We start from the raw sequence: 26505 nt of genomic DNA, 5'->3' as shown, positions 1-26505 counted from the left end.
AGAGAATAAAATAGTCCCAGACAGTTGTGATTTTGTGTATTTGTTTGTTTGTTTCTTTTAAGGAGTAATGGGCTATAGCCTGGGCATTAATTAGACGACGACAACAAAAACTTGTGGATCTGAAAGTGGAGCCTGGAGGACCACATCTGCAGGTTTATTCTTTCTGACCGTAGCTGGGAAGGACACACTCAGAGGGGAGGCCCTTCTCAGTCTGAAACATCTCCTGACATTTACCTCATGTGTGGCTCCTGACAAAGCCGAACTTTTGCAAATCTGCAAGGCATTTCTCATAAAACCTCTTAGGCCATATAGCCACTGTTTGTTTTTTTCATTTTCAAAACTGAATATAAATTAAATACAAAAATGAATTCTTACTTACAAAGACCGCAGTGAGCCAAGATAATCAAAAGTTCCTTGAGACAGTGAAGTAAACAGATTCCCTGAAAGGTTCCTAGGGGGAAAGAGACAGGTTCACTTTCCATGCACTCCGCACCAGAGCGCTTTTATTTATCTGATGACCAGAACAGAATATGATGAATGAGTCCAGGCAAGCTGCTCGAGTTCCGAGCAGACGGAATGTGCAAATGCCTCCAGGTGGCTAGAGGGCAGCAGGCTCCTCCTCACACAAGGGACTAGGCGAGGCTTCCAAACCAGGTGGGATGAGTCCTCCTGCCCTCATGAGGATGACTCAATACAAAATCCCTCCTAGAAGGCCACGTCACATGTCCACTCAGGACCATCCAGAAAAGGAACACATAAAGAGTTGAAGAAAGAATGCCCTTCATGATGGAGTGTAAGTGTAAGTGACTTAACATGCCCTGGGGCAGGGAGGGGGTAGGGAGGGGGCAGGGAGGGGGCAGGGCACACAAGGTGTCTGAAACCTCTCCTGCCCTCCACATGCTGGACTGTGTGAACACCATGGCAAGCTATATGCTTAAACCCAACAGTGTTAGGACTATGGAGTGAATCGGGCCAAGGGCCGCATCAAGACGGTCAGACTCAAGCATCTTCACGTGTCATTGCATGACCAGGAGCAGGAATGAAGAAGGCACAGCATGTCTTCTCTGGGGGAGTGCTTCTCCAAGGTAGGGGAATAGAAAACAGGTATCCCGCATTCTATGGTCCTTTAACCTTTGTTTATAAATACACATATACATAGGAGAAAGCATTTCCATTCATAGTAAAAACCTAACAAGTTAAGGATATGGCTCACATGTAAAAAGAACAGTATATCAACTTGTAGTGCCTCAGTCTTCAACAGTAAGTGTCATCTTATCATTATAAAAATAGAGAGAGGTACTTAATATATTATGGTGGTGAGTGTTCAGGATAAACAGCAAACCCTTTGGGGTTTCTAACGTTAAAGTAGTAGGGAAGTCTCTGGGAAAAAAAAATGACAGCACCATTCAAACACCACCAGATCTATTGTGTGCTCCAAGGACAGGTAAATTTGGAGTGTCAAGAAGGCTAAGTTCGGGGCAGAAAAGGACACAGAAAGGCACTGGACAGAGACTTCGGGGTCGTACAAAGGTCAAACGCTCCTCCAAGATATGGCTGAATCTTTCAGTATAAGAGTGCTAACTGTGGAGAGAGGAAAGAATGATAGGGTGGAGGCAGGGGATCAGCTTCTATCACACCTGCAACAATGGGGTTCTTAGCCTGGGATGTGAGGCCTGCTACCACACTGCACCAACACTCAAAATCAGTACAGTGACCTCCAGTGAGACCACAGGACAGGGGTGCTGAGTGTATTAGAAGTCTTTAAACTGAACATCTGAAATCCACATGCTCCAAAATATTTGAACTCCATGACAACAGCATGAAAAATTTCAAACCATGAAACTTGTGTTTCATGCAATAGGGTGTTTAAAGTATTGTGTAAGATCATCTCCAGGCTCTGATTGTGGGGTGATTATGAAAGAGAAATGAATTTCACATTTAGATTTGGGTCTCAGGTGCAAAGCATCTCTTTGTGCATAGAAGATCACCTCAAGTATGAAACACTCCTTTAGTAAGAGATTTTAACCCATCATCTGCTCTGAGGATACTATGTCTCCTGAGCCATAAGCTTCTGGTCCCTGTGGCTTCTGCAAGGCCTACACTTGAATATTAAATATGCCACTAATGTTCAGAACCTCTTGGGTACCTAGTGGTTCAAGTATCTTACATTTATTTTAGTGGGGTAGACATGGTACTTACAGCCGAACCAGATTGGTGAGTCCTCGAAATATGTCTGCATTCAGACAACCTATTCGGTTGTTTGTCAGGTCCCTAAGAGAAGGGGGAAGGGCACGTCTTTAATTAGTTCTCTTAATACAGACCCAATAAATGCAGTAGTCAAGAACATTAAGACCCATCTTTCTGTATCCTCCCTCATGAAAGATACAAAGGCCATTCCAGAAAATGGGTCTTGGTTTGTCTTCTTTCCGGCTCACAGAGACAGATGCTATTTAATTATATTCCAACCACTCTACAAAATTATTCAAAATAAAACTAGAGTCTTAAAAGGAGACTTACTCTGTCTTACAATGAGCCAGAACTCCTGAGATTCCCTGCAAGTTAACCAAGGCAGGGGCTAGAGAACTTAGCCCAATTATCTAATCGCATTAACAACATGACTTCTGTAACTCCATCTTTAGCTACTCAGATGTTCTGATTATAATGAAGGGGAGCATGAAATTAGCTTTTACCTTACAAATCTGCCATTTACTCTCAAGCCAGATGATTTTCAACAGCATCTAGATAGCTGCCCAATTATTCTGCCAGTCAACCCTAAGGTCTAACAATTCCTAGCAGCATTACCTTCTAAATATTTTCCTTTCATTAATCTATAAAGTGCTCTCCTTTTATTTATGCATAATTATTAACTGTTATTACTATTTAATACTAGGAGGAGCGTGCATTAGCACAAGGGTACCCAAATGTCACAGCACCTACACGGAGGAACCGTCTCAAACTTCTCTCCTCCCACCCTGTGTTCCACCGACTAAAGAAGGTAAGGCTTTTGCCTGCAGAGCCCTTCTCCCTGCCCTGTGGTAAAGTCCTAGCTGATAGATTGTTGCGTCTTTCCTCTAGTATTTTACTTTCATGTGGAGCCAGAGATACCGTGAAGTTTACATTTAACCAGGGTTTTAGGAAACTTCAAACATCTACCTGGAAAGGCATACTTTGCTTCTTTCTTCAACAGTGAACTTGACTAACTCTGGTTAGCAGTTGTTACAGTTTGAATAATTCAATTTTCAGTTGGAATGTTAATAGAGAAATCATAAGCCTATATAAACTAAAATCTCAAAAAAAAAATACTTATCTATTTCTTTTAATGTCCATATCATTTTCTGTCATGGAGAAAGACATCCTTTGTTACACTCTGAGCTACTCTGAGCTACCTTATAAAAAGGAAGAGGGTACTTAAAGTGCCTATTTCCAAACAAAAGACTCTAAATTCTAAACTATGCACTTGGTCACAGCAGAAAAGCCATGGTTTTGGCTATAAATTCAAGGAACAAAACATTTGGCCTGGGTATCTCCTCAATGAGCTTTTCCCTTTACAAATTTCAAAAGCTGCCCTAAGTTATCTGGGCAGAACAGGATGCTTTAGCTCTGCTTTCTCTGGTGTGGCTAAAGTAACCTTAAGCCACACAAAGCTTGTTCTTACGCTCGTCCTGCAGGAGCTCCTTAAGATATTAAAGCCAAGCACTTAATTGTGTCGGATCTTTCAAAGTGGATTTTTCTTTTATTTCTAGGTTTTACTGTTTAAAAAAAAATGAGGTATCATCTTGTGGGCTGTTGCTTGAACAGTATGCCTTGGTCCTATTCATTATCCTAGCTCTCTTCTGAGCTTTCAGTGATGTAATTACCATTGACTCTTTGGGAAACAATTTCATTATAGCTATGCCTACTTAAATGGAACTTAGGTATTGATAATGAGTTTCATTTGGATTGAGAATCAGCTTAAATTCGTGGATAAAGCAAAGAAGAAAGTGAATGGGTTTGAGTTTCAACTACTCCTGGTAGTTAATCTTTCAAAAGCTACTTAATCTTCCTGACTCTAATTATCTATAGGTACAGACAAAATCATGGACACTGACAAAACACTCTGTGTAGCCATTGAAATGAATGACTTAAAGCCTTGCAAGAAAGCCAGTGTGGGTCTATGAAACTACCAACCACTGACTAAATGACTATCTTTACATCCCACTGAGTCTACACGTAGGAATCCCTCAGCTCAAAAGCTGTATGCCATAAGCTCAATTACAAGTCAGCTGCTTGGAATTAAGAATGTATTTTCTGGCAGGAAGAACACAGTGAATGGCAATTACCTTCCAAGGCAGGAACACCAGAAGAGCACTTACTGTGCGATGCAACGCAAACACGCTATGGCAAAGCCTGGCACCATTACCAGTAATTAAGTTAAATGCTACTGAACAGGATTATTAAACTTTTAGACGGCGGTACTTGAGACATTATTTAGGATTAGGAACTAAGCAAGAGCCTGAGGTCTTCCACAGAAGTGGATAGTATGTAAGCAGCCAGAGCTCAGCAAATGCCTTTACAAAGAACATCATATGGCCTGGTCTTGGTGACTTTAGTTCCTTCAAGTTCCAAATGTGAGAGACTGTGGCAAGAGGTTAGATTTCAGAGTAATAAAACCGTCTCTTTAGGCTTTGAAGTAAAAGTACACAAGGAAATGGCAAGCCATTACATCATTAATCGAGAGCCTGAAGTTTCTGTAATTCCAAAGAAGAGTTTGACTGGAGCCACAGCTTAAGGATTGTCTCTCCATGAGTTATGGCCAGAGCCATAATGAGTTTGTCAGTACAAGAGATACCCAAAGCCCACTGACAGGACACTTAGCTCCTCTCTGCTCTGGCAGGGACCAGCCCAGATGAGCCTCTCTTGTCAGGCTGGGTTCACTGCTAACTAGAGAAGGAAAGGTTCAGACTCACAAGCAAGCAATTCAAAACTCACAATCTCTTCAGTGAAGACAGTCCCCAAAAGGCACCTGGGGCTATCCTACTAATAAGGTTATTCCGGAGGTCCCTGTGAGAGAAAAAGTGAGAGTTAGTCCAACAGTCACCACTTTGTCAAATATTTCAGCATATATTTACCTGCCTAGACAGAACCACCAGTGTGGGGGGAAAAAAAAAAAAAAAACAAAGAAGTCTCCAGTACTAAGTAACAAACTGTGAATTCAAACTTAAGAAACTGGGCCTCAAAGCTTTTTGTTTCAAACAACAGATGCCATAAAAGGTTATAGGGTCCTAATCATCATGAAAATTCAACCAGTTTAAAACAGAAGTATTATTTCTTTTGTCTTAATTCCTTTGTCCATTTTTACATATATACATATGATAGGCATTATTTGTAAGCATGCTTGCATACAGGGAAAGTGCATGTGTATGAGGCTTCATGTACAAATGCACATGTGCTTGCATGTGTGAGCCCAAGATTGGTGTCAGGAATCATGCTCAAGAACACTTCCCCCTTACTCATGAAGGAAAGGTCTGTCACAAACCCAGAGCTCGCTGACGGTCTTCTAGTCACATCGCTCTGGAGATGTCTTGTCTCAGCCTCTCTAGACTGTGATCACAGGCAGGCTGACACACTACCAGGTACTTATATTTTAGGTGATATACACTATATCCTCACACTTGAAAGCCTAGCACTTTAATCACTGAGCCAGCCTTCCAGGACTCATTATGTCTCTAATTTCCTCCTCAGCAGGCTGTCTGTGGGTGTATATATGTTTTATATACATACATATCACATATCATAATATGATATATATAAGAGGTATATGATATATCACATCAGTGATTGTGCTTATCACAAAAATCACAAAATTGAATTGGTCCAAACAATATCTTTAAAATATGTACTCTTAACGTCATGTGATTTTTGTTTTTTCTGTAACTCCCTGAGATTCTATAGTGATGTTCTCCATAAAGTGAGATTATAAATACATTACAAATCACAATATACAGCCCAAAGGGGGGGGGGGGGAACCAAAAAAACAAACAAAGCAGGCAGCCTGTATCTCCATTCATTTTGTTCTCCTTCTCAAGCAGTCGGAATTTCCATGCCAGTATTGGAGCACAGTGAGGCATCAGTGAGTGTCACAGCCATGTCCCCACCCAGCTACCTATAGAGGCCTCTGAGGACAATCCACTCAAGTATAAGCTAGGCTCTGCAGAAAGGCCAGCACTCACTTCTACGCATCTTATAGGAGCACATTCCTTCCAGCAGGTGGCCTGCCCAGATGTCCTAAGTAAGCCTCTGTGCCGGGACCAACTTCAAAGTCTGGTCCACTGATGCCCTCTGGTCCTCTGTCTGCAAGATGAATGCCCACAAACACACACAAAGTCCTTACGCTTCTCCTCTCCCCAAGTCCATCTCTAAGGATGGCAACCTTGACCTACAGAGCCACTCGACATGGGTTGGTGGCACCCACAATCACGGCCAAACAACATAAACAGGGAAAGGAATGCTCACCAGGCCAGAACCATAGGGAACTCAAATCCCAGAGTCCCTTCCATCTGGGATTTGAGAGGCCATCCTAGAAGTAAACCCTGACTTTAACAATACCTGTTCCTACAACATGGAAGTGGCCTGCATCATGGGTATCTAAAATCTATGGTTCTACCAAGGACAGTCAAGCCCATGCTCACGAAGTCTCTAAGACTTAGACACAGTCTCCAGGCAGCCTTCTCAAAGTCCCTGCGGCTCCGGCTTCATCAGAATTCCTGTCTACTTCTGTTCAAGAAAAGACTCCAAAAAATAACAAGTCTTAGGAAGCTGAGCAAAGATCCCAGGTTTTCTTCCATCTCATCTGAGAGGCACACTCCACATTATTACCCTCCTAGCTAAAGACAAACTGCTGTGCAGTGTGACTCACACATGCTTTTCTAGCTGTTTCCTTTCAAAGCATGTTCTAATCACCAAAGCAACAAAAATACAACACAGGGGCTGCTTCCTGGAGAAGTCGCCTGGGAAAATCCACATCTATATTCTGGTGAGGCTGGTTTCTGCTCACCTGTGGCAGAAGTCATTCACTTACTGTAAGTCAGCATTCCTGACTTCCCTTCCCACTCTGTCCATGAAGTTGACCAGATAGACTAGAAATCCCCCAGACCATTCCAATTTCACTTTTATGAATGCTGTCTGTGTCATGGCATCCACTGAGTTCTGGAACACTCCCTTGAGTGTTATGGCTTGAAAATGAAATGTCCTCCAAGGGATCCTGGGTCTCTGGCTGGTGGTGCTACTTTGTAGAGGTGGTAGAAACTGTGGGAACTGAAGCTTCCCTGGGTGAAGGGGTTCACTAAGGGTGGGACTCTGAAGGTAAATAGCTGGTCACCAGCCCTTCCTTCCTCTACTTCCTATCTGCCATGATGTGAGCAACTTTTGCATACCCACCCGACTTTCATTTGGACTAAAAGGGAGCAAAATCCATCTTTCTTCCTTATAAACCCTCATGCACAAAAAAATGAAATGTGGTCAAGTTTTGATGTCAAGATTTAAGCATATTTTTCATGCTGTAGGAATTCATTAAAGGAACTAAATAAATTTATACCTGGAGCAATTGAAAAATTGATAACCAAACACGCTATAAAGGTGGTCATCATTAAATCAAGGTGCTGGAGGTAATATTCTTTCAACCTCACTGGATGTTTGAAAATGAGGTTGAAAAATAAATTATTGTGTATGGTAATAATGTCTCAAGTCACACAGGTCCTGTTCAACCCCCATGGCATTTTCTGAGCGCAGATTTTAACACAGTTTTCACATGCATCCTATCTCTTCAGCTAGTCTCCACTGCTGGTGATCTTCCTGAGCAGAATTTTGATCGTGTCTTTCTTTTAAAACCTCGAAAAGTTCCCATCAGTTGAGAGGGGAAGAAAAAAGGCAAAGTCTTTAAAGCAACTGCAGAGATCCTGGAAACCTTGACCCTTCTAGGTCTCACAAGACAACTTCACTCTCCAACTCAAGACTTCCCACTCTCATCCACTGTGCCCATACTGTGCAGTGAGTCTAGAAAGGACGGTCTCCATGCCAGGCATGTAGTCCCTGGCAGGAGAGCCTCTCTAGCACAACAGAGGTACTGGCTTCTATCCCCAACATCCAGTCCTGGAAGAGCATAGTACAGTGGCCTTAGGGAAATGAGATACTCCATCTACAGAGGGTGAGGTGCAGAGACCTATGAATGGACAAAAACAGTAAAAGCAAAGCTGAGACACACAGTTACATTAAAAACCTTTACCTATCTGTACAAATATCAGTCAACTACCGAAAGCCTCAAACTCCCCCAGCTATCTGACACTCCCGTATAAAGAACATCGATCTCACACAGTGCTATTGACACCAATCAGAGACAGTGCCTTTCTATCTGTCACCGACTTCCATGTGACGCTTCACTGTGTGCATGATGTAATGGCATATTCCAGTGAGGGGAGATAGTAAAATGCTCATCATTATTAAGCTGCTGAGTGGGAGTAAATTGTTGATTTGGGAGATAACATGGTCTTCACAATTTTTCAGTTGTATGCCAGCTTTCATAATTAGACTTTCTCTTTGTCCTAACTTGCTTAAGTGTGTAAGATCTTCATAGATGGTATACAAGTCAGCAGCTTTTTCTATACCGGGGCTCTCTACTCTCCAGATGACCACTGTCTACCTCAAAGAGTTAAGTGTTTGAGTGTAAACAATCCCTATTTTTCAACTTATTTTCACTAAAAAAAAAAAAAACCTCTGCAAATAGAAATATATAATGATGATAGCCCTATTTGTTTTTAAAGCATAAATCTCCCTTCTCAGATTCTAAACAGCTTCAAGAAGAGAAACTGATTTCACTAAAGCAGTTCATAAATCTGTGGTCAGTGATAAACTGTGTGTGATTCTACAAAATACCTCTCATGAATAACTGAGCAGTGTAATATGATTTAAAGATACACTTTTTCTTTAATAATAAAGAATTCTTGACATATTATATAATATTTAATAATAGTCATATTAATCAGACACTGCCAAAAAATATTTAGAGTCAGACTCTCGCATTTAATATTTCTCTCCCCAACAATGCAAAGTGTATCCAGGACACAGCAGTCTGGCTTTAGAATGCACTGCTAGATCAGAATGTATCAGGTCATAAAATCTACCTGTCTTTACAAAACTGAAGGCCTGTTTTAAGTGCCTGGTCTCACTGAGGAATGTCACCCCTGAGATGTATGTTGGGGGATTGTGGAGGCTGGCCCTTCAGAGTTACAGCCAGCCAGCTTCGGGTGGGACATTCCACTTCCTGTCTGTCATAAACTCACACAGCCCCACACAGCTGCTCCAGCTTCCCAGCCTACCCTGGCTTCCATGACCTCTCTGCCTTGGAACAGTAAGCCAGCATAAGTCTGTCTACCAGCTTCTAGGCAGCACCAGAAAAGTTCCTGTGGTGGCCAGAATTAGAAATGTCCTCCATAACCCCGGGCACTTGAATACTCTGTTCCCAGTTGGTGGCAGTGTTTTGGGGATGTCTAGGTGCTGTGTGGCCTTGGGGAAGCCAGGTACCAAGGGAGCGTGCTGAGAGCCAAACTCCCCACTACTCCCAGGTGGTTCTCTCTGCCTCACGCTTATGGTTGAGATATGAGCTGTCAGTTTCCTGCTTACATAATTAACCCAGACTCTTGCGGCCTGTCTTCTCAGCCATGGTGGACTCTTATCCATACAGAACCCAAAACCTAGATAAACTCATAATGTTTTATCGTGACAACAGAAAAATTACCATGATGCTCAGTAAAAGCACTGACTTCTTTAGAAAGAATACACAATGGATCGACAGGATGAGATGCCTTTCAATGCAAACATCCCAACCCTTCCTCAGCTGGGCGTGGCAGCCCACAACCGGCCATCCCAGCACTCCGGAAGCAGGACAGTCTTTGCAAGTTCAAGGCCAGGAGTACACAAAGAGTTCTTGTCTCGAATAACAACAAATGCAGTAACAATGCAGTCCTCATGGTAAAACTAGCATCCCACATAAAAGACATAGGGAATCAGAGATGGTGCTGGCTCCACACACCTCTCAGAGCCACTGTCCTCCCCAATGGAAGTGCAGAATCCTTATTCTTAAGTGATATCCCAGGTGCCCAAATCCTGCTTGGTACAACCATGAAAGAAAGAACAAAAGAACAGACACTGTGTTCTCGCGTCTCCTTGGAAACTAAGAACTCTTTCTCCAAAGCCCTTCATCTGTTAGGAGACTGTCATCTGCTGAAACCAGACTCGGAGTTAGTTACTCAAGTAGCCCCAGCATAACTTGTGAGACTGATTTAACAAATGGGAATGAACCACCCCAGTCAGCAGAAAATCCTACACTAGGTCTTGTGTATAAGCATAATTGTTTTTCCTCACAAAATCCTGGTGGTATTTTGGAATTCAGGTATTTAAAAAGGCTAAAAACACATTTAATGTATCTTAGTATACCCACAATGGCAACTTAATTCATTTCAAATATGTATAGAGATTTATTATCAACAAAAGGCAAAAAATATGGTCGAAGACAAAGCAAGTTGAAAAACTATGTGGAAGAACGGCACAACTCCCAGTGCAGCACTGAGTATTAGCCACTGTTTACAGTGTATATGAGCAGCCACATAAAGCCAAGACGAATGTCACTAGATAGCAGACACCACTGATAAACCACAAGTGCCCATACCCTTCCTCTGACCACAAGAATGTCCTCAGTGCCAGCTCGGTGTATACTCAATGCCCAGCATTGTGCTGCATGCCCCGATATCCGCTAACACTGCCTGATGGGAAGAGGTTGCCTTCTCCATTCTAATGCCCTACTGTGGATCCAGCAGTGTCTCCCCACTGCTTAGAGTCACTGCTCACCCCATGCTGGCGAACTGCTCCCAGCAGCACCGGCCCCTTCTCTGCTCCTGACAGAAAGGAGGAAATTCATTCCGTCAAGCTTCAGGCCCATCTCCAGTCAACCAACCATCCAAATATCCATTCCTAAGACAACCACAGAATGTGTACAAAGGGTCAGTCTTAGCACAGTTGGACCTACAGTTGAGGATGTAGATAACATCTTCTAGAATCATGACAGGAATAAGTCAATACAAACAAACACACAAAATGTGCATACTAAAGTCCTGAAGTGCCAAGAAAGCTTTTATGGATGTATATATACATGCCTGTATGGAGTCTCTCTACATATTCACATGCTTTGTACATGTATGTATAAAGTATGTAAATGTACTACTAAAAATTATAGGAATATCAATAATATATACACGTAACTTAAAAGTCATGACGTAAAATGAAAGGAACAGGGCCTTGCAGCAAACGAGACAGAGCTCTAGGTGGAACATGCTGAAGCAGCACCTCAGAAACCTAAGCAACCAAGTGCTGGGGAGCTGACTGCAGAAGACCCTGCGGGAAGGGTGAGGAGAAAGCTGGGTACAAAAATTTTAGAGTTCTTTGAAGAGCAGAGAATCAAGAAAACTAGGTTAGACTGTAACTCCACAGAAATGTTTGGATATGATGTGGTTCCCTTATGTGCTTCCAAGATTAACTGTAAATGTATCCCTACCGGTACAATTTTAAACATGACCCTTGACACAGCATTCGGAACACCTGTAAATAGCATTTCCATTTCCAAAAATGCACCTAAAATGACGGTCTGTAACACATCAGCTCCTAAGAAAACTTCTAAGTAAAATATATTATTATATTCCAAGATACTGAAGAAAGCACCAGTTTACCTAAGTGGTACTTCTTAATATATTGCCTTCTATTTTATGATAGGCACATATCATTTTAGGATAAAGTTTCAAAACAGCTGTGCTAAGCTGGTGAGTGGTTAGCTAAGTCCCCAGCTTGTTTAGTAGACAGCTTTCCTGGAAGCGATCTGCAGGTTCCTTCCTAATCATTGCGCTGAGATGTATAGTACATCAGTAAGCTCTTCCTGTCTGGATCGCTTGGTCACCCCACAGCAGAGTGGTAACACTGTAACCAAACGTGAAGGCCACTTAAACTGGGATTGGTATCTGACTCTTCCCACAAAGTACCGGACACTGAAATCAATAATCGCTTCTTTTAAACATCACTTTCTGAACTTTTGCATAATAAAATGTTAGAGAAAACAAATTTTAATTAAAATTTTTGGCAGTTTCATTGGTGGTTTTACAACAAAAACACATCTAAGTCAGGAGAAATGACCATGCGAGAATACTCACAGTCTTTCTAGAAGACTTAACCCAGAAAAGGAACCATTCTTCAGCTCGGATATCTTGTTGTTGCTCAAAATCCTAAAAATGAGAAAGGAATATAAAATTTGTCAAGCACATACCTTCAATGTCAAATTAGCTGCCCTCGTGTTGTCTAAACATAGAAGGAATTCTCAGAAATCATTAACCAGAATAATGTGCTTTCTTTCCCAAAATAGCTTCCATATCTTGTCCCATTTTACATCAGTCTTGTCATACTCAGATGCGAACATTAAAAAGGAGAAAAAAGAACTGACAGCAGCTATAGGTTCAATACAGGGTAAAGCTGGTCACCCTATCCTGACTCACTCAGTCAGCTCAGGAACATAAATACCTGTTACAACTAGAAACTTAAAACATGACAAGTCACCCCCCAAAACCATACCAACCTAACAAAGAAATCTATTATACTGTGTGGATACTACCAGGTCTTCCCTGCAGTTCAACAATATGCAAATGTGTGTGTGACAAGCGTGTGTGCATGTGTGAGAGTGTGTGTGTGTGTATTTGTGTGTATGTCTGTGTGAGTGTATGTGTGTGTGTGTATATGTGTGAGTGTATGTGTCTGTATGTGTGATGTGTGTCTGTGTGTGTGTGAGTGTATGTGTGTATTTTGAGTGTGTGTATGTCTGTGTGAGTTTAAGTGTGTGTGTGTCTGTGTATGTGTGTGAGTGTATGTGTCTGTATGTGTGTGATGTCTGTGTGTGTGTCTGTGTGAGTGTGTCTGTGTGAGTGTGTGTGAGTGTGTGCAAGTCTGTGTGAGTGTATGTGTGTGTCTGTATGTCTGTGATGTGTGTGTCTGTGTGTGTGTGTCTGTGTGTGTATGTCTGTGTGTGTATGTGTGTGTGTCTGTATGTGTGTGTGTATGTGTGTAATGTGTGTGTCTGTGTGTGTGTGTCTGTGTGTATGTGTGTATGTCTGTGTGTGTGTCTGTATGTATGTGATGTGTGTGTCTGTGTGTATGTCTGTGTGAGTGTGTGTATGTGTGTATGTGTCTGTATGTATGTGTCTCTGTGTGTGTATGTCTGTGTATGTGTGTGAGTGTATGTGTCTGTGTGTCTGTGTATGTGTGTGTGAGTGTATGTGTCTGTATGTGTGTGATGTGTGTCTGTGTATGTGTGTGTGAGTGTATATGTGTGTATGTGTGATGTGTGTGTGTCTGTGTGCATGTGAGGTGCTGCTTTGCCTTAGCCCTCACTGACAGACAGGGTGTCCCTATCATCATGGCTTATGTCACATTCGAGCAGAGTGCTCACTAAAAACCAAACTAAAACCACAAGGAAGAGGGTGGTTTTAGTCCTGACAGAACTCCCCAGGCAAGAAAAAGGACTACATGTATTTTATATTCCTAAAGTGTTAAGCACCTGACCATCAACAATGTGAAAACAACCTGCTTCAAGAGGGTGGAAACATGAAGAGGAGGAAAAACAAGAAATCAGAGACAAGAATTAAGGGAACAGCCAGATAACATTAGCAAACAGCAGACAGACTTTGAAAACTTTATTTTTATGTATATGCACGTGTGTCTGTGTATATGCACAGCGTAAGTGAAAGTGCCCTCGGGGTCAGGAGAGGGAGTTAGCTATCATGGGCTGTAGTTCACAGATAGTAAGCCACCTGACAGTGGTGCTGGGAACTGAACTCAGGTCCTCTGCAAGGGACCAGATTTTGAACCCAAACAATGTCTGCTCTGCCCACATTTCTCACTATCCAACCAGGTTGGTCCAGAGCCCCCACAACTGTCATTAGAGACAGAAAACTGTCATATATGATGTTGCCACTCAGGAAAAGCCTTTGCCACAGGAAGAACAGTAATTACATGGAGACACAAAGACTAACAGGGTACCCCTGTCAGGCAAGATGGTAGGTGTGTCTCTGTGTGTAACATGACTTCATTAATAAGACAAGTAAGAAGAAAAGCCAACGGCCGTCCAGCTTGCCTTTCTACAGGTCAGATTTGTAAACGAAGGAAAGAACACAGTGAGGAGAGGGTGGAGGGGAGAGGAAGGCATCCCTGCCCTGGGATAAATATAGCCGAGCAGCTACTGTGATGTACTTGAGAGCTCTTCCCCACTCAGGCCCCAGCTCTGCTGCTTTTACGTTATCCTGTTCTGCAGCAAGTCTTGCCTTGCCGGCTCTGCAAGACTTCCCTGACTCCTAAGATGAAGAGTTAAGAACCGCCTTGTAAACACTAACAGGAAAATTTAGAAGGCATGATACACTCAGTGAGCAGCCACTAAGATACAGGATTTGTTTTCCTGATTCTGATGTATTTGTCCTCCCTGGGTTCAGTGTCTGAGCAGCCAATGGATACCTTGCAACCAAAGAATCTCCTTAGGGAGTGTTCTTTCCTGATCCATGCTATCACTGAAACAAAGGCAATGCCCAAAACCATAAGAATGAGAAAAACAAGGTGCAAAAGCATTTCCCCTAAAATACAACAGTTTTCCACATTAAAAATGACAATGCTCTTTAAAAGAAAGAAAAGTAGTTGGTTCAGGTCAGGAGAGACTGAGACATGCACAGGGCTTCTGGCATCTGCAGTTGGCTTCTCCAGTCTGGAGAGCAAGAGTCCAGCCCTCCTCACCCTGAGCAGGGACAGCCTGTGCTCATTCACCAAATATGGCATAATGCCAAGGGCATGCTGACCCTGGCGCCACACAACAGACAAACGCTGGAGGATACTAAAAGGCCAAGGTCAGAGGACAAATACAATCCAAGGCAGGTTTACACATCCAGTAAAGCTGCTACCTAGGGGAAAGGATAACAATCACATCCATCAAAGAGCAAACGCCAAATTAATACCACAGACAGAAAAGAAATCTATATGTAGCAACAAATAAAAAACAGAAACAGGAGACCCAGAAGCCTTGCAATGTTACTGTGTTGATGAGGCTGACATTCACTTCTCTGACCATTTAAAATTCATGTTGTAAGTTCCGAAATATGTTACTTTCGAGGTGTACCTCGCCCCCTGTAGTAAACATATGAATCTTAGAATTTTTTTGCATTAAACTGAGCTAATTTTGAGTGTATGTATATTCCCTGAGGTAAAAACTAAAAAAGATGTGTAGTGATTTGAGATTCCAGAGCACATTTATTTATTTACTTATCTTTTTTTTTTTTTTAATGATCAAACAATGCTCAGAGAGCCACGGATGTTGTCGCCATAGCAAGAACAGCCATGTTTGGAGCCCAGGTACTAACAGAGTCTCTACAAAGGGACTGTGTCCCTCACTTCTCTTTTCAAGTAACCGTCAGCATCCTTAGGACTAAAGAGAAAATACTGCATCAGAGTGATTACCGAGATCCCTCCCGGATTCTTTTAACTTTCTACGCTGATTCATGTCCAAATGGGCAAAGTTGCTACGTTTGACAATGGCTAAGAATATGTAAGCATTAACCCAAAAATCTGAGGAAAATGTACACTGTACCCAGCTCAGTGACTTAAGATGGCATTCTGAGTGAAGAATGAAAGTCAGATACGGAAGGAACTTGCAAAGGACGGGTGGGCACTGACTGAACCGCTCTGCTGTGATTTGGTACAGCTTCAGCAATGGGACTGTCATTTCCTCAGTCATAAAGGCTTCACTGCAATAAATGATAGCTTTTATTGAGGAAAGTAAAAAGGAAGACATTTCATCACACTTAAAAAGTTATAACTGTAACCTTAAAATATAGTTTACAACCTCAACTTAATATATTCCATCTACACATTACTGGATGTGTTTAAGGATTTTGTGCGAGGAAAACAGGATCGGAAAGAATAAATCTACGCTGCAGACAGCTTTTATACTCAATTTTCAAATGGGGGGCTGTGGAACCAGCAGGTGCTTAATATCATATATCAGGATGAACCTAAAACCCATTCATAATCAATATTTTTGCTGACACCTTTAAAATTTCAAACTCGGCTAGAGTTACAGAACTTACAAAGACCCATTTCTGTTCTATACTAATGGTGGGAACAAAACACTATCTATAGACAACAAGCGATCGCTGTTAAGGCTCCCAGATATTTGACTCAGTACCTATGGAAAAGTCTGATGCCTCCATCATCTCACCCAGGACCGAGTCACTGTGCTGTGTCATCCGCACAAGGACGGAAAAAAGACTTAAATGCAAGACAAGTTTTTTAAAACATGGCAAGCAAAGAGAACGATATGGATTAGAAATCCGCAGCTGCTTGCTATTAGACCCAAAATGTATCAAAAATCTGAGAGCTGTCAATAGATACCACTCCCTGGATGTCATGAGTCCTTAAAAGACTTCCTTTTTGAAAGGAACTTGGCAATATACTTTAAGAGCACTAACTAGTCAGCTCAGCTTCAGGAATGTAATTTGAGATGTTGACTGCTGGAGACAAAATGCAGGTAAGCAATCCCTTGGGCTAGGGAAGCAGGCCAAGTAGCAGTTGTCTGCTTTGTTCTAACTGTCAACTTGACCTACATCCCCAGTGCAGCCTCAGTAGGGGCTGCCTTAGCTAGGGTTTCTGTTGCTGTGAAGAGATACCATGACCATGACAACTTTTATGAAGGAAAACAATTCATTGGAGCTAACTTTCAGTTTCAAAGGTTTAGTTCTTTATTGTCATGGCAGGAAGCATGGCAGCATGCAAAGATGGTGCTGCAGAAGAAGCTTAGAGTTCTACTTCTGGATGGGCAGATGGCAGGAAGTGATCTAGCACATATCCTCCTTAGTACCACTTCCTATGAGTTTATGGGGTGAGGGATCGCATTTCCTTTCATACCAACACAGGGATCTTCTACATTAGGCTGGTCTATGGGGATGTCTTAGGGGTGAGAGAGAGGTTGTCTTAATTAAGCTGACTGATTTGGTGATACCATTTCCTAGGTTATGTATCCTGACCTGGGTAAGACCACAAGCTGAACACAAGCAAGCATGAACACACTTTTCTCTGTCCTTGGCTATGGATGTACTATAGCTAGCTGATTGAAGTCCTTGCTTTGATGTCCCTATGATGTTGGACTGTAACCTAGAAGGCTACACTGCAGTGAGCCCCTTCCTCCTCTAAGCTGATTTTTACCAAGATGTTTTGCACAGTACTAGATGTGTGTGATGGGATGGAAGATGTCTACCCAGTATCCAGGAAGGGAACTCATTTAGGACCAGAAAAAGGGTAGACATATGAGAATATTCAGAGAGGACCACGGGAAGATGAAATCAGATTGTAACAGAAAAACTAGCCAAGATTGAAATGAAAGCTCAATGCACATAAAAACAAGCCTGCACATAATATAAAAAGGCTGTAGCCTCAGTCACGAGGGCAGCTGACACAGGATGATTGATCATTTGAGGCCAGGAGCTCAAGGACATAGTGAGGCCCATGTCTCCTTAAAAATAAATGAGAGAGAAACAAAAGACCATAACTTTAGAGATGACTGTGCATCCCCAATGAGTAGAGAATACAGGCTTCATCAAGACACTGTAAGGTACTTACCACAGTGGGAAATACAGTCTGTTATGGGGGCAACAGCCATTCACAGTTTTTACCGTGAGTGAGCAAAGCTCCTTCGGCAGGAAAACATACCAACGAAAACACTTTGATTGTATCTTTGAGAAACTTTCCAACAGACACATACACTTAGGTAAAATATATTACGTGCTACATGTCACATAATTATACGAATACAGCAAAGTTATCATCATACAACTAGTAAAAGCTGATTATTAAGCATACTATAGTTCCAATAATGCTCTGTTTTCCTGTCTACCAAATGCATATTATGATCAAGCACTGCAGTTTCATGTAGATCCAAGTACAGGGTCAAGGGATACACTTTGCTCCATGGAGTGCTTGCCTACAGTGCACAAATCTCTAGCTTCAAACCCTGATCCCATAGAAATTAGATATAGTAGTGCATGACTATAGTCCACGCACTGGGGAGGTGTGGGCAAGAGGAGTGTACATGCATGGTCACCTGAAGCTCCATAAAGAGTTTGAAGACAACAGGGGTGTTTTCAAGACCTAGTCTTTAAAGAAAAAAAAAAGAACAACACAGAACGATAAGGGATATACTCACATAGTAAGTTTCCATGTGCTGACAAGTCTAGCTTGCTCTTGTTTATACAAGCTACAGTATAAACTGATGCACATTAGGTTTACTGTGTAGAATAATGTATGCCCTTCCCATAACCTTCTCCACAGTGTAAAGAAAGAAGAGAAGGCCAGGTTTAGAGCCAGATGAACCATTAGCCTCTCTTGGGACACAACCTAACCCTTTATGACCACCTGCCGTCCGCTAAAGTCAGAAACGGAACTCCTTTAAGTGAATGTAGTGCTTTGGCCTTTTTCTTCTTCTTCTTCTTCTTCTTCTTCTTCTTCTTCTTCTTCTTCTTCTTCTTCTTCTTCTTGTCTGATTTTTGTTTTTCTGCTAATGAAACCATATACCGAACTGTTCTCAGTGTTGTAGTCCAGAGTCTATTTCATGCAACTGAATATTGCTGATAAATCTCAGAGGCAGAAAGAAAACCAGGCTGGAGAACTTCTGAGAACCATGCTGAGCAGCCTCTCCCCCTTAAATGGAACCTCAGGATAGGGTCATACCACATCCTCCAAACAGTAATAAAAGAACTGCATGCCAACTTAGGCCCAGGCTGACAATCATATATACTAGCAGAGTCCAGATCTAACAGTACCAGTGAACAATGTGCCATCTGCAAACACCAAGGTAGTCCTCAAGGTGTCTTTTCCCAAAGCCACACCGTAGGACAGCAGCTGGTTGAAAGGCCCCAGCTGCAGTTTTCTGAAGGTGCTCACTCAGTAAGAGTGTCCAGTCAGAGGACTGGGAACCACAGTATAGATTCCAGCTGTCTGACCACTACAGGCTGCCCCTTGGGCAGTGTCCACATGGTCACTGCTGGGCCAGTCCAGACTAGCTCATCAGTGCAGGAAAAACAAAGGCCTCTCCTAGCTCATACCCATATATCCTCAACTCTCATAGATGCTCAACCAGGCCCCTTCCCATGCCTCCTTCCCCTCCTTTTCTTCAGTCATTTTTCCCCAGTTAATTATCTTGTACTTCAACCTCCATCCTGACCTGGTCCCCAGAGGCCCCAAATCACAAGGTGCTCACAACATCTGTTCAATAAATGAATGAAATAAAAATATGGCTGGGTTTAAGTTTCTCTGCTCAAGGATCCTGCCCTGAGGACCCTGAGATGCAGAGTAGGTAACTGACTGGCCTCTAGTGGCACAGAGAAGTATAAATCTGGACCACTCACTCCTTCCTTTCTGATGCTCCAGGGATTCTTCGGAAAATCTACCAGATAATGTCTTGTTGTCTTTCTTCTCCTATTCCAAAATCCTACGAAGTATGTCCATATTATTGCCCTGCTAACATTAGGACCATCTTAAAAACCCATGTAGAAAGAAATCTCCAACTGATAGAGAAGGAAGAAGCCATTTATCAGTAACTGTTGTTGTTGGCTCACATACAATCTGTGGCTGAATTTTAAGTCTGGATCTTTAATTGTGGCTTAGTGTTTATAACCAAGGCTTCACTACAACACCGCACTGAAATGAAAGGTTGTGTAAGAGAAGACAGGACAGTCAGTGTGAGTGAGGACAAGCAACACCACTGTCAGAACTGAGCATTTGAGAGGGTGGGTGACTGTGTTCCAGTGCCACAGGAAGTCTTTACTCCCATAAACTCTCATCTAATCTACCTATAAAAGAAATGCAGAAGCTTCAGGAGATGCTATTCAACTGAAGGCTGGGAGGAATGAGAAAAAGCAACATTTTAGGAAGCTAAATCAGCTTTAAAACTGTTTCAGAGCCATCCAAATTATATTTTCATGACTGAAGATATTCCTTACTGCCAAGCCTGACAAATTTGTGTGCATACACAAACACACACACACACAATGTAGACAAAAATGAGTTTTCTTCTGACCTCTAGTCCACAATTATATACCAATGCAATTATATACCAAAGCACACTCAAAAAGCAAAGCAAACTGTTATTTTTAAAATCCTCAGAATTAATGACACAATGTAGCACTCAGCATATGCTACAATAAAGTATTGAACACATACCAAAAAAAAAGAGAGAGAGAGAGACACCAAGGGGGGGAGGGGGGACCCCTGGGAAAAACAGTAAAGTGTGAGTAATACAAAGGCAGGTAAGCTGGTAACAATGTTAAGTAGTTTCTGCTCCTTAACTTCACCCAAGCTATTTTCAAATTGCAGCTGCAAAGGCGCTGAGTTAAAATGACCACACAGACCAGAATGTTTAAGTGACTTGGAATTCTGGTCGAGAGGACTGGGGATTGGCAGCGAGTCTAAAGACGTGGCTCATTGTGGTGTGGGAGAAAGAAACCTCCATGTTTAGAAAGCCAGCTCTTGAGAGAAATAAATCATCTCTCCAGCCCCAACAGCATCTGAGATTGTCTACGCCTTAGCTAATACTCATCTCTCCTCCACAGCTCTTAATGCTGCTTCACAACTTCCATCTTAATCCTTCTGCTTTGAATTTGCAAATAAATCCTGCGCTCAATTTTCCAGACCACTAATTTTCTATATCCTGAGTCACTTCCCTTCTGCCCTTCAGCCCAGTTACTGACCCCAGGACAAGCTCCTTCACATCTCAGTCCCACACTAACTCCGCACAACTCCCTTCTTACCCGTTCCCACGAACTATTCTTGCCCTATGGATCTGCTATTTTGGATCTGAAACACATACTAGAATTCTCCTGCGTGAACATTTCACCACGGCTTCCGAGACACTGGCTCCTTGCCGGTTCAGTGTTGATTTCCAAATGCCTACTGACCCTCTCTGGCTGTTCACAGGACTGATCAATACTGAGGGGCAGCAGAGGATCTGATTAGCATACATGAAAATGAGGATGGACAGATACAGCGCAACCGCCTTGATGCCACGTTTGGGAGGTCCTGTAAGCTCAGAGAACAAGCTACAACAGCTGCAATAACTACCCTCTCCCACTGCTTAGCCTCTGGAGATCAAAAGCAGATCAAGCAAAGTGGTTTTGCAGCTGAGGCAACCTCAGATCACCCCCCCCCCCCCCCCCGCAGCTAAACAGAGCCTCTGTCTCAGGGTCTTCAGTTGCTGGCTAGGAGCTCATTACCCACCCCAGGGTTTCGATCCTTGGGGCTCTTCCAGAGTGCTGTTCGGAAACGTCATGTTTCTAGTGAGCTGCGCGTTCTCCCCTGGGTTGTAAGCTCCTCTGCTGTGGGTCTCATCCTCAATCTCTTCCATCTGCTCTATGTATTCCCGAGGATCCAGTGCTTCGGAACCAGGGGAGTAGCTCTCTCATTTTTCAGCCCTGTTTGGGTTTCTGCTACAATTTTTTGACATGATCTTGAACAAGACATATAAGTGAGAGAGAAAGATGAGGGGGTGGATTTCAAATATCTTATCCTTAACAGAATCTTTGCTTTAATCACGAAAGTGCCCTGTGGACCAAGCTGATGTCCAGCCCCCCTATGAAGAGACAGGATGCCCCTGAGCACACACACATTCTCTCTACGCCCTGGCCCTGCTACTGGGGCCACTCCATCACCAGATGAGTCATATGACCAGCTAAAGAGAAAGACATGGCACTATTCCCGGACTGGACAAATCTGTTTGGGGTCACTATAGTAGTCCCTGCCTCTGTCCCAGTAGTTACAGAGCAGGTAACAGCCGGACAGAGGTAGACGCTGGCTCTCAAACTACTTGGGTTATAAACATTAATACCAAGATCTGGCTTCAGCACTTTGCACAAGGTTCTTAACCTCTGTTCATCTCATCTATACATTATTCTGGGTACTTAGAAAATGAAGGCTCATGGACACTATAGGAGCCAACATGTGGGACGACATTTAAAAGATAGGCCTTTAAATGCACTATTTCCTAAGATCTGGACAAATCATAATAGCCACACAAGAGCTAGCCATACAGGGGGACTTCCCATTCTGCACTGCCCACTGGTAGCTGCCTCCTTGATGAGGCTACCACGCTACCTTCCACAAGGCCTTCCGCAGGTGACCTAGTGAGGTCCGTGTGCATCTTTACCAATTTTAGGGCAATCTTGTGCTGGCACCAGAATGTGTTGTGACGACTAAGCATGGCGGGGCACACATGCAGACCGGAAGGGGTAGGACTCCTGACTAGAACAACGTGAGGAGCAGCCTGGTACTGAGCTCTCAGCCCGCACACTCAGAAATCCTCTCATCCCCAGAAGATGCCCGGATTTCTTTTTCCGGACATCTCAGATTTGTTCATCCAAGACATCTTTCCTGAAGCATTCAGCCAGCAGAACTTAGCGACATTCTCAAAGCTGTGCACGGCGCCCAATTTCAGTTCCCACAAAGTGAACAATTACATAAAAGGAGAACGCAAGTCAAAAGCATCAGCATGTAACACATGATTAGAGTCTTAAGATTAAAAGGTAGCGTTAATAGCCACACAAAGACAACAGATACTGCTCGGGTACACAGTAAACCATGACTCTCCAAATGGCTCAGTAAGTAACCTTCCGAGTTCCCAGACAGTTCTCTCTAAGATCCGATGCCTGAAATAATACACAACGCCTGCTTTTTCCCCTCCTTTGCTTTCAATGCTTTACTTAGCAGTTTCATAAATAAAAAGTAAATAACCGATTTTTCAGCATTAACATTAAACACAGTGAGTTTACATAAAGTTAAACAGCATGTAGTTGATTAAGAAAATCTGAAAGGTTTTTAACACCATTCTAGATATCTTTCCACAATGTCTAAAAATGAAAAACTGTTTATGAAGCAACACTCCATCATGTCTTACAAACACATTAGCTCCTTGAGAAAAGGAAGCTCATTCTTCAGGGTGTCGGTGCATCACAGGGAACGTTAGACACCTAATATTTATGAATACAATAAAAGTGAGTTTATTTGGCATTTTAATCAAACAGAAAGCTTCCTATTGGGACTACACTGAGGTTCTTGAGGATTCGGAGTTTTGATTTTTCAGCTGAAATTTTTGATGATGTACCAATTACTCATTAACTCAGAATATACTTGAGCAACTACTCTGCCCTGGGAGAGGCAGAACGGATGCAGAAGCAAACCTCAAGGACTAATGTGCACACGGGCACTCGGAGCTATGAGAAGGACGTGTAACTGCTCCACCGAGAATACACACTTTGCGGTGGCTGAGAGTGAACTGATCAGGAGAACATACCATAAGTCGTCCCCTCCCCATCTCCAGCGGTTGAGAAGTGAAGGACAGAAAAAAATCCTTGTAATCTTGCCAAGGTTTGCATAAAACAGTTCACAATTATGCAGGTCAGAGTTGTGGCAGGGCGTGGGTGGGGTCCTCTACAGGTAGAACTGGCCAGCGAAGGCCTGCATACCAAATCATAGAAGATTCTGGGTTCACAGGACGGGGGAAGGGAAGAGGCAGTCCCTGAAATGGCACAGGCAGCTGTACTAACGGGGTACAGCTGAAAATGTTCAGGAAGTGGGGATCCTACAAGGCTATGGCAGGCAAGTGTGCTTCCCTAAAGCCCACATTCTCAGCACAGTATGCACAAGAGCCACACTTAGCCTTACAACTTCCTGCTCACTGCACAAGTGTTCAGACCAACGAGCAGTCCTGAAACCCTACAGCAATAAACTGCGCCAGGTCTCTAATGCTTAGCAAGAAAAGGTATGCAATATCCAAGGTAGTAAATAGAACCTTTAACAAGATGAAGAACACATGTTTACGGTATACATTTTTTAATTTCACTAGTTTTGAATGACAAAGCTCAAAATATAACAGGGCAAGATTTCTTTCTAAAACCCCTGCACAAATGTTCTCTTTGACCACATTGTAGTCAGGTGACTCAGGACCCTCCTCTTTAACCTCTAGCACCTGCATGTGTAACAACGGAGTCTAGTTTAGCAAGGATCTTGCTAAATTAAGGGGAAAACAACAACAAAATCACCTTCTCTTGGTATCTGACCAAATCCCTCACTTCCCTGACATCCCTGCAGACTGCAGATCACCTGGATACCTTCAGCTAGAACCCTGTTAGGCCAGTTTTGCAGCAGTCTGTCCACCTTTATGTCTCACTCAGTAATTTTTCAATCCAATGACCCTCGGCCCCAACCTCCTTGGCAATCCACCCCCATTTGTTAGTATATTTGGAGTTAAGCCCAGTATCTCTGGCCCAACAAACATCCATCAGAATGATCATGAAAAAGGTTGTTGCTCTCATTCTAACAGGGGTTCTCATCACTTTCGCTTTAATATACTATTGAAAGAAAAAAAGAACACATTCCTTTCTGGGAGGAGATAAAAATTTCACTAACCTGGGTTCTGATCATCAAACCTATTTCGGGTGTAAACACCCCTTCTTTGCTCACAGGCTGCACAAAAGAAAGCAGGCGGAACAGGAGTGTTTACCCGGGCTCTTAATGTGTAGCTTGAAGGGAACACAAGTCTCCAAGCACCCTTAGTACAAAGTCCTCCAAGGCAGGTCCCACACCACTGCTTTATAGAACTCAAGAAAAGACATTGGTGTGTGGGAAGAAAACACAGGCACAAAGGAGTAGCTTCCTGTGAAATGGCATATTAGAGAGAAAACACAGTATGCATCCAGCCCTTTGTCCTCTTGTGCCTACCTCTATTAAGAGAGGAGCAGGACATCCATATCTGGTTCCTGCCTGGGAGAGGGAGCACCATCATGGAAGCAAGTGGAGGGGGGGAATGAGGGGGGATAACATTTGAACTGTAAATACAGAGAATATCCAATAAAAAATTAAATTAAAAAAAAAGGAGGTGGAGGGAGAGGCAGAGAGTAAAGGTGGGGGAAAGGAGGAAGGTGGGAGATGAATGACTTGAGCAGATCTTAAGGCACAGAATCAGAAGCAAGCGTGTCCCCTAAGCATGGCTGGAACTTTGAGGAAAGATGCTAGATCATTTCTCTACTGCAGTGTTAAAGTTAGGCCCAGGACAGCCTCAGTACATACGGAACCTACCTTGATCTCACTTAAAAGTATACCACTGACCAAGCAACAGCAATCAGAGCAAGGAAGTCAAAAGCTGCAAACCCATGAGACAAACTCCAGAACAACCCCCCCCCCCGGCCCCCCTCCACCCCCACTGTCCCCAGAGTCACTTTCCCACCTCTGCTTATGAAGAGAATCCAGACACATGCCGGAGTGGCCTATACTGAGCCATTTCCAGATCTGAGTGGTGACCATCCAGTTCTAGAAACTTTCCTACAGAACTAACCTTAAGGAAGCAAACTTTTATTCAAGCTAAGGGCTTTTTTGGTTTGGTTTTAAAATACAGTTTACCAGTTTTAAACTTGACTGAAATCCACAGTTGCCTCGAGGAACTCAACATGCACGCACATCGACTTTCACTCATTGGGTACTTGGAGATGAAGATTTATTGAGTGCGGACCGCATGCATGAGAGCATAAGAGATGCAGGGGAAATGGACCAAAATAAAACAGGCTTCATGAATCCATGTACTAGTGGGAGGCGGGACATAACCAAAATAGCAAAATATGTCATGTGTTGGCTGGTGAAAAAACAAAATCCCTTGAGAAAAATAATATAAAAAGCATATATTACGGTGAAGGGACCATTGTGAGGGTAATGACAATTCTCAGCGAAAAGGTGGCTTGCTTTTAAATAATTTTTGTTTTGATAACAGTGACCACACACTTAGGAAATGAGAAAGTAACGGTGAAGGAGAATAAGAAAGTAACCCACAATTCTTACCTACAGACAACTACACTCACACTTTCAGAGCTCAGACTCTTGACAGGAGTGCATTTTGTAAACAGATCCCATCACAAACCCCAGGGATGCTGTCTTCTTCAGGTACCGACTCAACCTTTCCATTTAATCTATGTTCATATCAGGTCTCAGTCAAATTCCTAAGTATCTCAGAACGATCTTTTTACAGATCTTTGTCTAAACTCGTATCTAAGACCACACCTATATTTTGCGTATGTCACTAGCAACATAACACAGCCTAACCCGACTGACGAACAATAAATAACTAACCAAGTGAGGGAGTGACGGCTCATGGCTGAAAAGGTGAGATCTCTAGGCCACCCTGAGGTACTTGGTAGGTTCCAGTCTGACCTGCTCTTCAGAGTAGAGCCCTGTCTCAAAACCAATCATCATCATCACTATCAACGTAGACACCGTGAGAGATTCTCTGTGACATTTTGACAGTTCCAAATACTACATCTAGTTCATACAGACTGTCTCTATCAAGAATAGAGGCCCCAAACCCTATTGCAC

The 26505-nt window shown here is 42.8% G+C and overlaps 1 protein-coding gene across 1 annotated transcript in view; it reads right to left on the bottom strand.

Annotated features, from left to right (window-relative positions):
- Positions 1 to 26505, bottom strand: part of ADGRA3 (adhesion G protein-coupled receptor A3) — a 95292-nt gene that overhangs the window by 51619 nt on the left and 17168 nt on the right. The window contains exons 2-5 of the mRNA XM_080936257.1: positions 12228 to 12299; positions 4969 to 5040; positions 2200 to 2271; positions 380 to 451 (exon numbers count right to left, since the gene is read on the bottom strand). Of these exons, the coding sequence (XP_080792383.1) occupies positions 380 to 451; positions 2200 to 2271; positions 4969 to 5040; positions 12228 to 12299 (288 nt within the window). The remainder of the gene's footprint in view (positions 1 to 379; positions 452 to 2199; positions 2272 to 4968; positions 5041 to 12227; positions 12300 to 26505) is intronic.

This window comes from Micromys minutus (assembly GCF_963924665.1).
Source record: "Micromys minutus genome assembly, chromosome: 1".
NCBI lineage: Eukaryota > Metazoa > Chordata > Mammalia > Rodentia > Muridae > Micromys > Micromys minutus.
Note: the sequence above shows the minus strand (reverse complement) of the source record. Positions and strands in the feature narration are given on the sequence as shown.